Source organism: Oryx dammah, unplaced genomic scaffold (assembly GCF_014754425.2).
Source record: "Oryx dammah isolate SB20612 unplaced genomic scaffold, SCBI_Odam_1.1 HiC_scaffold_2, whole genome shotgun sequence".
Classification (NCBI taxonomy): Eukaryota; Metazoa; Chordata; class Mammalia; order Artiodactyla; family Bovidae; genus Oryx; species Oryx dammah.
Window position 1 is genome coordinate 175,592,163 of NW_024070186.1, and position 11,872 is coordinate 175,604,034.

The 11,872-nt window shown below is 38.2% G+C and overlaps 1 protein-coding gene across 2 annotated transcripts in view; it reads left to right on the forward strand.

Moving 5' to 3' along the window:
- ACSM3 (acyl-CoA synthetase medium chain family member 3) overlaps positions 1–11,872 on the forward strand; it is a 59,215-nt gene that overhangs the window by 44,849 nt on the left and 2,494 nt on the right. For both annotated transcript variants that reach the window (XM_040257374.1, XM_040257366.1), the window contains exons 10-12: positions 9,631–9,732; positions 10,719–10,846; positions 10,951–11,050. In XM_040257374.1, the coding sequence (XP_040113308.1) occupies positions 9,631–9,732; positions 10,719–10,846; positions 10,951–11,050 (330 nt within the window). The remainder of the gene's footprint in view (positions 1–9,630; positions 9,733–10,718; positions 10,847–10,950; positions 11,051–11,872) is intronic.

An 11,872-nucleotide genomic window follows, 5' to 3' on the forward strand; every position in this document is an offset into this window, starting at 1 on the left:
TTGTGCCAAATAGTTTTATGCATTTTATAAATATTTATTCCCAGAAGGAACCTATGAGAGACATGGCAATATCAGAACCATTTTACAGATGAGGTTGAGAGAGGTTAAAGGACTCACCCAAGGTTACATAGTTAGTAGCTGCTAGTTCTAGAATTCAATCCTAAGCAATCTGGTACGAACATCCATACTCTTGACTGCAACATTACATTGCCCCTTCTGGTTAGGGAGCTCCAGATCTTCTAAAAGGGTTGACTAGGACAAAAGAGGCTACAATTTAACAGTAGTTACAGGTTCTCCCTCTTCCTGCAGCATGCCTGGCCAGTTTCTGGAAGTCAAGAAACTATTTTCATCACTTGATCCAGAGGGGGCATCCTATTACCCCATTAGTGTACTTTGCTCAGAATTAGAATTATTCTCAGATCAATCCAGCCAAAGTTAAGTGTAGACAAAGGAGCTTATATTAATACATAAAAAAATATGGAACTTATATTAATACATAAAACAATACCAACAAAAACACAAAATGGATGAGTTTAAAGAGATCTCAGTATCAAACTTAACTGAGGGTTAGTTGTAGATTAGACCAGTTTCCCAAGCTTATCTGATCATAAATAATCACATAGGTACATATGAAAAACACAAATTATCAGGATGCTTCTTCTCTAGAGAGTCTGATTCAATAAATTTAGGGTAGGATCCTAAAATCCTAAGGTGTTTTAAACAAGCACCTCAGGTAATTCTAACTCTGCTATGAAAACTTGTCTAAAGGTAGGATTGCCCGATGGCTTTTATTCTGGCTCTGCTATTCATTACTGAGTATCTCTGGGTAAGCTGTTAAAGTCTGTTTCCTGATATATAAAACAGGGACCAAGGTGAACAACTTGTTCCAGTTTAACTGGAACTTACTTAGCTTTCAATTCAATTCAATCGCTGTCGTGTCTGACTTTTTGTGACCCTAGGCTCAGAGGTTAAAGCGTCTGCCTGCAATGTGGGAGACCCGGGTTCAATCCCTGGGTTGGGAAGATCCCCTGGAGAAGGAAATGGCAACCCACTCCAGTACTCCTGCCTGGAGAATCCCACAATGGAGGAGCCTGGTGGGCTACAGTCCATGGGGTTGCAAAGAGTTGGACACGACTGAGTGACTTCATTTTTTTTTTTTTCATTGACTGTGGTACACCAGGCTTCCCTGTCCATCATCAACTCCCAGGGCTTGCTCAAACTCATGTCCATTGAAGTTGGTGATGAAATCCAGGTCTCCTCCTGCCTTCAATCTTTCCCAGCATCAGGCTCTTTTCAAATGAGTCAGTTCTTCAAATCAGGTTTCCAAAGTACTGGGGTTTCTGCTTCAGCATCAGTCCTTCCAATGAATATTCAGGACTGTTTTCCTTCAGGATTGTCTGGTTTGATCTCCTTGTAGTCCAAGGGACTCTCAAGAGTCTTCTCCAACACCATAGTTCCAAAGCATCAGTTCTTCAATGCTCAGCTTTCTTTATAGTCCAACTGTCAGGATCATTCATGACTACTGGAAAAACCATAGCTTTGACTGGACGGACCTTTGTCAGCAAAGTAATATCTCTGCTTTTAATATGCTGTCTAGGTTGCTCATAGCTTTTCTTCCAAGGACCGAACATCTTTTGATTTTATGGCTGCAAGTCACCATCTGCAGTGATTTTGGAGCCTAAGAAAATAAAGTCTGTCACTGTTTCCATTGTTTCTCCTTCTATTTGCCATGAAGAGATGGGACTAGATGCCATGATATTAATTTTTTGAATGATGAGTTTTAAGCCAGCTTTTTCACTCTCCTTTTTCATTTTCATCAAGAGGTTCTTTAGTTCCTCTTCATTTTCTGCCATAAGGGTGGTATCCTCTGTGTATCTGAGCTTACTGATATTTCTTCCAGCAATCTTGTCCCAGCTTGTGCTTCATCCAGCCCAGCATTTCACATGATGTACTCTGCATATAAGTTAAATAAGCAGGGTGACAATATACAGCCTTGATGTACTTCTTTCTCAATTTGGAAGCAGTCTGTTGTTCCATGTCCGGTTCTAACTGTTGTTTTTGACCTGCATACAGATTTCTCAGGAGGCAGGTAAGGTGGTCTGATATTCCGATCTCTTTAAGAATTTTCCACAGTTTGTTGTGATCTACACAGTCAAAGGCTTTGGTGTAATCAATAAAGCAGAAGTGGATATTTTTCAAGAAATCCCTTGCTTTTTCTATGATCCATCGGATATTGGCAATTTGATCTGTGGTTCTTCTGGCCTTTCTAAATCCAGCTTGAACAACTGGAAGTTCACAGTTCATGTACTGTTGAAGCCTGGCTTGGAGAATTTTGAGCATTACTTTGTTAGTGTGTGAGATGAGTGTAATTTTGTGGTAGTTTGAACATTCTTTGGCATTGCCCTTCTTTGGGATTGGAATGAAAACTGACCTTTTCCAGTCCTGTGGCCACTGCTGAGTTTTCCAAATTTGCTGGCATAATGAGTGCAGCACTTTCACAGCATCATCTTTTAGGATTTAAAATAGCTCAACTGGAATTCCATCACCTCCATTAGCTTTGCTTACAGTGATGCTTCCTAAGGCCCACTTGACCTCACATTCCAGGATGTCTGGCTCTAGATGAGTGATCACTCCATTGTGGTTATCTGCATCATGAAGATCTTTTTTGTATGGTTCTTCTGTGTATTCTTGCTACCTCTTCTTAATATCTTCTGCTTTTGTTAGGTCCATACTGTTTCTGTACTTTATTGTACCTATCTTTGCATGAAATATTCCCTTGGTATCTCTAATTTTCTTGAAGAGATCTCTAGTCCTTCCCATTCTATTGTTTTCCTCTATTTCTTTGCATTGATCACTGAGGAAGGCTTTCTTATCTCTCCGTGCTATTCTTCGGGACTCTGCATTCAAATGGATATATCTTTCCTTTTTCTCCTCTTATTTTCTCAGCTATTTTATGGCCTCAGACAGCCATTTTGCCTTTTTGCATTTCTTTTTCTTGGGGATGTTTTTGATCACTACCTCCTGTACAACGTCATGAACCTCTGTCCATAGTTCTTCAGGTACTCTGTCTATCAGATCTAATCCCTTGAATCTATTTGCCAATTCCACTGTATAATCGTAAGGAGTTTGATTTAGGTCATACCTGAATGGTCTAGTGGTCTTCCCTACTTCCTTCAATTTAAGTCTGAATTTTGCAGTAAGGAGTTCATGATCTGAGCCACAGTCAGCTCCCGGTCTTGTTTTTTGCTGACGGTATAGAGCTTCTCCATCTTTGGCTGCAAAGAATATAATCAATCTGAATTCAGTATTGACAATCTCGTGATATCCATTTGTAGAGTCTTCTCCTTTGTTGTTGAAAGAGGGTGTTTGCTATGACCAGTGCTTCCCTGATAGCTCAGCTGGTAAAGAATCCACCTGCAATGAAGGAGATCCTGGTTCGATTCCTGGGTCAGCAAGATCCAGTATTCTTGGGCTTCCCTGGTTGCTCAGCTTGTAATGAATCCACCTGCAATGTAGAAGACCTGGGTTCAATCCCTGGTTTGGGAAGGTCCCCTGGAGAAAGGAAAGGCTACCAACTCCAGTATCCTGGCTTGGAGAATTCCAAGGACTATATAGTCCATGGGCCGCAAGACTCAGACACGACTGAGCAACTTTCACTATTTAGCTTTAGGCCTAAAAGTATTGATAGTATGTCCTGAGGATACACCCCTGTCTTAGTCATGGGCAAATCAAGATGGTTAGTAACTCTAATAATAAAAGGACAGATTTTATAGGTTTCTAGTAAGGATTAATGCAATATTTCTAAAGAGCATAGAAAAGTGCTTGGCACATAATAAAGATCCATAAGATAGGTATTATTAGAAATATAGACCAATGGAACAAGATACAAAGCCCAGAGATAAATGCACACACATATGGGTTCCAAATAGGAAAAGGAGTACATCAAGGCTGTATATTGTCACCCTGCTTATTTAACTTATATGCAGAGTACATCATGAGAAACGCTGGACTGGAAGAAACACAAGCTGGAATCAAGACTGCAGGGAGAAATATCAATAACCTCAGATATGCAGATGACACCACCCTTATGGCAGAAAGTGAAGAGGAGCTAAAAAGCCTCTTGATGAAAGTGAAAGAGGAGAGTGAAAAAGTTGGCTTAAAGCTCAACATTCAGAAAATGAAGATCATGGCATCTGGTCCCATCACTTCATGGGAAATAGATGGGGAAACAGTGGAAACAGTGTCACACTTTATTTTGGGGGGCTCCAAAATCACTGCAGATGGTGACTGCAGCCATGAAATTAAAAGACACTTACTCCTTGGAAGAAAAGTTATGACCAACCTAGATAGTATATTCAAAAGCAGAGACATTACTTTGCCAACTAAGGTCCGTCTAGTCAAGGCTATGGTTTTTCCTGTGGTCATGTATGGATGTGAGAGTCGGACTGTGAAGAAGGCTGAGCGCTGAAGAATTGATGCTTTTGAACTGTGGTGTTGGAGAAGACTCTTGAGTGTCCCTTAGACTGCAAGGAGATCCAACCAATCCATTCTGAAGGAGATTAACCCTGGGATTCTTTGGAAGGAATGATGCTAAATCTGAAGCTCCAGTACTTTGGCCACCTCATGAGAAGAGTTGACTCATTGGAAAAGACTCTGATGCTGGGAGGGATTGGGGGCAGGAGGAGAAGGGGACTACTGAGGATGAGATGGCTGGATAGCATCACTGACTCGATGGACATGAGTCTGAGTGAACTCCGGGAGATGGTGATGGACAGGGAGGCCTGGCGTGCTGCGATTCATGGGGTCACAAAGAGTCGGACATGACTGAGCAACTGAACTGAACTGAACTGATGGGTACCTTATCCACAAAGGAGTCAAGAATATACAATGGAGAAAAGACAGCCTCTTCAATAAGTGGTGCTGGGGAAACTGGATAACTATGTGTAAAATAATGAAATTAGAACACTTCCTTAACACCATACACAAAAATAAACTCAAAATGGACTAAAGACCTACATGTAAGGGCAGAAACTATAAAAGTCATAGGGGAAAACATAGGCATAACACTCTTTGACATAAATTGCAGCATCTATTTGACCCATCTCTTAGAGTAATAGAAAGAAGAAAAGTAAACAAATGGGATCTAATTAAACTTGAAAACTTGTGCACAGCAAAGGAAACTATAAACAAGATGGAAAGACAACCCTTAGAATGTGAGAAAATAATTGCAAACAAAACAACTGACAAAGGATTAATCTCTAAAATATATAAGCAGCTCATGTATTTCAATATCAGAAAAACAAATAAACTAATCAAAAATGGGCAGAAGATCTAAACAGACCTTTCTCCAAAGACACATGGCCAACAAACATATGAAAAGATGCTCAAAACTGCTCATTATTTGAGAAATGGAAATCAAAAAAACGATTAGGTATCACCTCACAATGATCAGAATGGCCAGCGCTGAAAAATCTACCAACAATAAATGCTAGAGAGGATGTGGAGAAAAGGGAATCCTCTTGCACTGTTGGTAGGACCAAAAGTTCATACAACCACTGTGGAGAACAGTATAGAGATTCCTTTAAAAACTAGGAATAAAACTACTACATGACTCAGTAATTCCACTACTGGGTATATACCCTGAGAAAATCATAACTGAAAAAGACACGTTTCCCAAAGTTCATTGCAGCACTATTTACAAAAGCTAGAACATGGAAGCAAAGTAGATGCCCATTAACAGATGAATGGATAAAGAAATTGTGGTACATATATACAATGGAATATTACTCAGCCATAAAAAGGAATGAATCTGAGTCAGTGGTAGTCAGGTAGATGAAACTAGAGCCTGTTACACAGAGTGAAGTTAAGTCAGAAAGAGAAAAACTGCTATTGTTTATTAACACATATATACTGAATTTTGAAAAGATGGTACTGATGAACCTATTTGCAGGGCAGGAATAGGGATGTAGAAGTAAAGAACAGACTTGTGGACACAATGGGGAAGGAAAAGGTAGGACAAATTGAGAGAATAGCATTGACATATATACACTACCAGGTATAAAACAGATAGGTAGTGGGAAGCTGCTATTAATATACAACACAGAAAGCCCAGCTTGGCACTCCATGATGACACAGAGGCGTGGGAGGGAGGCTCTAGAAGGAGGGATAGTTATAGTTATGACTTATTTGGGTTGCATATGGCAGAAACCAATGCAACATTGTAAAGCAATTATCCTCCAATTAAAAATAAAATAATAATAAAAGCAAAATATAGGTGCTATTATTATTATTATTCACCTCTCCCTCAAATTTGTTTCCTTTGAAAAGCTTTTCTAAGAAGAGATGGTAGAGCAGCACTAATTATATTCAGTAGAAGGACTTAATAGTTCATTGGTTAATATTAATAGGCTGCCTTAAGTTAGAGAAAGATATATTAAGCATTATCTACAATGCAAGTAATCAAGTTGGCATTTCACACAGATGTTTTCTCTTGATGACAACCCCCAACATGCATGGCTATCAGGGTCTCACAGGCATAGCTGTATTCATAGCCATCCCAACTGCAATGTACCACCAGTTCCCCACTCATTCAAGCCCAGTGATTTATTAGAGCAACCAGCTTTGAATGAAAACTTGTGTGGACGAGAGGAACAGTGCAACAGCATCTCTGCCTTCATTTATTTATCCAAATCTTTTTTATTGTGGTAAAAAACATGTAACTTAAAATTTATTAGTTTGACCATTTTTAAGTGCATCATTCAATGGTATTAAATAATACCATATTAAATAATGTTGTGCAGCTGTCACCACTATCCATCTCCATAACTCTTTTCATCTTGGAAAACTAAAACTCTCTATATACTTAACAATAACTCAATCCCTCTTCTCACCTGACCCTCACAATCACCATTCTACTTTCTGCCTCTATGATTTTAACTACTTTAAGTACTATATATAAGTGGAATCATAGTCATTTTTTGTAATCAACTTATTACATTTAACATAATGTCCTCAAAAGTTCATCCATGTTGTAGCATGTGTCGAGATTTCCTTCCTTTGAAGGCTGAATAATGTTCCATTGCATATATGTACCACATTATGCTTATTCATTCGTTTATTGATGAGTGCTTAGGTTGCTTCCACACTTTAACCATTGTGAATAATGTTATGATAAACATGGTAAACCAGCAATTCTTTGAAACCATTTTTTATTCTTTTGAGTAGATACCTAGAAGTAAAGTTGCTGGATTATATGGTAATTTTATTTTTAAATTTTTTTATTGGTGTATAGCTGATTTATAATGTTAACACACAACAAAGGTATACAACAGGTATACAACAAAGTAAATCACTTGTACACGTGGTAATTTTAATTTTTTGAGAAACTGCCATACTGTTTTCCACAGTGGCTGTACCATTTTGCATTCCCACCAATAGAGGACAAACATCCTTACCAACACTTGTTATTTTGTTTTTTTGATAGTAGCCATTCATGGGAAATAGATGGGGAAACAGTGGAAACAGTGTCAGACTTTATTTTGGGGGGCTCCAAAATCACTGCAGATGGTGACTGCAGCCATGAAATTAAAAGACGTTTACTCCTTGGAAGAAAAGTTATGACCAACCTAGATAGCATATTCAAAAGCAGAGACATTACTTTGCCGACTAAGGTCTGTCTAGTCAAGGCTATGTTTTTTCCAGTAGTCATGTATGGATTTGAGAGTTGGACTGTGAAGAAGGCAGAGCACCGAAGAATTGATGCTTTTGAACTGTGGTGTTGGAGAAGACTCTTGAGAGTCCCTTGGACTGCAAGGAGATCCAACCAGTCCATTCTGAAGGAGATCAACCCTGGAATTTCTTTGGAAGGAATGATGCTAAAACTGAAACTCCAGTACTTTGGCCACCTCATACGAAGAGTTGACTCACTGGAAAAGACTGATGCTGGGAGGGATTGGGGGCATGAGAAGAAGGGGACAACAGAGGATGAGATGGCTGGATGGCATCACTGACTCGATGGACGTGAATCTGAGTGAACTCTGGGAGTTGGTGATGGACAGGGAGGCCTGGCGTGCTACGATTCATGGGGTTGCAAAAAGTCGGACGTGACTGAGCGACTGAACTGAGCTGAACTGATCCTAATAGGTTTGAGATTGTAGTTTTGATATGCATTTGTCTCATGTGGCCACCTTCATTTTTAACTCTTTCCCATGGGCTTTTGTTATTGTGCCCCTCCTTACTTACCTAGGAGCATGTTTAGTGATATTTTAAAATCTGAGCAAGTACTCTAACTAGCTGGATGTCAGACGTTTGCAATTTCAAAGATCAAAGCTCATAATTTTCATATTTAAACATTCTAAGACCCCTTGAACAGGGAGGTATGTGATTCTCCCCAGAGATAGAATATTTTATCTATGTTACTATCTACTAAATAGTAGTCTGTGTAAAGTAATCAAAACTCTTTAACATTTCTCTTTTCTATTAATAATACTTCAATAGCTGTGGCCAGATATTAGATGACTCAGTGGGAATTTACACTTTTTTATTTGCAAAAATTTAAAAATAAGTTATTACATTTAGAATTCCTTTGCCTTTTCAGTTTATTGGGGACATAAGCCCTTTTTGTTCTGGAAAGGGCCAGATAAAGATATCTATCCTTTGCTAACAAACTACATCTCAGATTTGAAGGGTGTATATAAAAGCAGTGTGGAGTTTTCATATTTAGAAACAGCTAAAAGAGCAGAATAGGTAAGCAAGCAATCTAAGAAATGTTTAGTTAATATTTTTAGAAAATGAATTTAACTCCCTGGAAAGATTATACAGAGAAGTATAATGATGAAAAGCACAGGTTCTACAGTATGATTGCTGAGATTTGAATTTCACCTCAAGCATGCACTGTGGCGTTACTTAAAACTCTCTGTGCCTCTGTTTCCTTATATGTAAAATGAGCATAATACTCCTAACCAGATAGGGTTGTTGTAAGGACTAAAGAAGATAGCACATGTGAAACAGAGCATTAACATTTATTATTTAGGATGTGGTAAGTGCTTAATAAATGCCAGCTACTATTAGGTACTTCAGAGAACATGAGAGGATAAGAGAGCAAGGCTTCAGCTTACCTACCACTGTCTCAGCCACAAAACAGTTCCCTTTTCCTCATAACTCACGTTTGGCTTCTGAGGTAAGATTTTGTTTGTTTCACAAAGTTGGCAAACCAGTAATGAAATACTTATGAAAGAAAAAGACAATAAGATATATCACAAATGATAAAAGCAGGTTGCAAAACACTGTATTATAAAGTGATCCTATTTTTCTGTCTATATCATCTCAAAGGATATTACTAGAATGTGATTATTGCTGGATGACAGAATTAAGGAAAAATTTTATTCTTTCGCATTTTGCTAACCTGTATTTTACAATATAATTTATAATAAGAATTTAAATAACTATATTTCTCTTAGGAACTTAAAAGTTTTTAATTTTAATTTTGCTTAATTTTTTACACTTAAAATTTTTCTGAAGTCTGCATTCTTAAATAGCAACCCCCCCCCAAAAAAAAACCTGCAGTGCAAAGATTTCAGATGTGGCGTTAAATAAAAATTTCCTTAAATAAATTACTCTGTTTCATCCTAGATTTTAGATGTAAATGGCAATGTTCTACCACCTGGAAAAGAAGGAGATATTGGCATCCGAGTTCAACCTAACCGACCACTTGGCCTTTTTACCCATTATATAGTAAGAGACTTATTACTAAATAGCATCTCATTTCCTAATTATTTCTCAGAAGTGCCTGGTAACTATACCTATTTGCCACAAAATACAACTAGGATAGGTATTTGGCCTTTTCTTGAGAGATTCGTTGTCCTGAACAGTAATCCCTCGGACAGGGAACTGAAGAAACACCCAAATGCTTATTAAAGAAGTGCACACTGGTCCCCACAGGCTAGATCACTGCTCCAAGCCCATGAAAGTAAAAGGGAGGGGGCCCTAGAAAGAAAACTGCCCTCTTAACATCATTAATCCACTCCACTGTAAATCAGCACCCAATAATTTTCCTAAAATCTGATTAGTGGTCTCCCTTCATGGAAAGAGTGAGAGAAACAAGGAATGGGGCAGTGAACTGAAGTAAATATCTTTTATTAGAGGCCTCCCAAGCTCCTGTTTGCAAACATACTTTCATTTCTAATTACAGTATACAAATTAGAGAAAAGTTTACATCAATATAATCAAAGGCCCAGGTTCTGTCAGTAATACATAATGTAACAATACTTCCTTTTGCTTCCTGCCAAATTTACAGAATCAATTTCCTATTTTTGTGTAAGCCAAACAAAATACATAACAAACACACAATAAAACCCTGTTCTTTGACTCATTAGGTATTGGTACTTTAACTCTGTGTATTGACTTCTCTTTTTTCCTATGAGTGTTGAGATATTAACCAATTATCAAGACTTATTTAGCCTACTCCTCTGACTTCCTGCAATATTTATTTTGTAACCAATCTAAAAAAATTCATAGCATGCCTAGTCTTTGTAGTTATAGTTTACCTTTCTTATATTGGGCTGGCTCAATGCTAGACTTCCATCTCTATTTCTCATGTTAGCTCCTTTTCATTCTAAGAATTCTTAAAAACACTAAATTTTTTTTTTCTCCTTAAATATTTAAAAACTCAACTGGATCAAAGAATAACATTCAAAATAAAATTATCATTTGTTTTACAGGATAATCCTACAAAAACAGCTTCAACTCTACGAGGCAATTTCTATATCACTGGGGACAGAGGCTATATGGATGAGGATGGGTATTTCTGGTTTGTTTCAAGAGCAGATGATATCATATTATCTTCTGGGTAATTTTCATCTGTGGATATGTCTGTGTTGACTGCTTGTTAGTAGTCTGGAGTGAACTTTTTGCTCACCTTTATAAATTCCTGCCTTATGTTTTATTTCCCAGTTACCGAATTGGTCCGTTTGAGGTAGAAAGTGCCCTGATTGAACATCCTGCAGTTGCAGAGTCAGCTGTTGTCAGCAGTCCAGATCCCATCAGAGGAGAGGTAACTGATTTGTCTCTACCTTAGTTTGTTGGCAGTCTAATACATACTTTTAAACAGTAGTTCACTGAAACAGAATTACCTAAATGATTCATTCACTAATTATGTAATTTAGAGACTCATTATTAAATATGCTAGTCAGATAGAAGTATGCTAATTAGAATGAACTGCTACAGAATGAGACTGAAAATATACACTCTATAAAGAATTTGAATCATCTCCATGGAGTATTGGGGCAAAGACAGTGTGAATGCCAACAACCCAGGTTCACACCAGAAATGACCCCATGAGCTGTAGCCTATCAGGCTCCTCCGTCCATGGGATTTTCCAGGCAAGAATTCTGGAGTGGGTTTGCTATTTATTTCCTTCTCCAGGAGATCTTCCCCACCCAGGGATCAAACCTGGGTCTCTTGCATTGTAGACAGACGCTTTGCTGTCTGAGCCACCAGGGAAGTCAGAAGCTAATTAGATATGTTCAAGTTGTTACCCAGATCTGGAAACTAACATGGCCCCTAGTGTAGCTGAGGATAAGCTGGCATCAGATATCAGGACTAGGAACAAGGTCAGAAATAGTAACTAAGTAACTAGAAGCAAGCTGGGTCGGTCAGTAAGTAGAGGCTTCAGGAAATAATAAATAAGACAGAAGTCCTAAAATCTCACTTCTGTTGGGGTTGATCACATGGTAGTCTGGGTTTAAAGATTCCATGCCACTCTTCAGGTCCTTTTTGCCAGGCATGGTCAATAATATTCCACATTCCAGTAATGCAAGTAGGGAAAAGATTCAGTAATTATTGAAGTTTGTCCCTTTGTTCTGAATGCCATCAG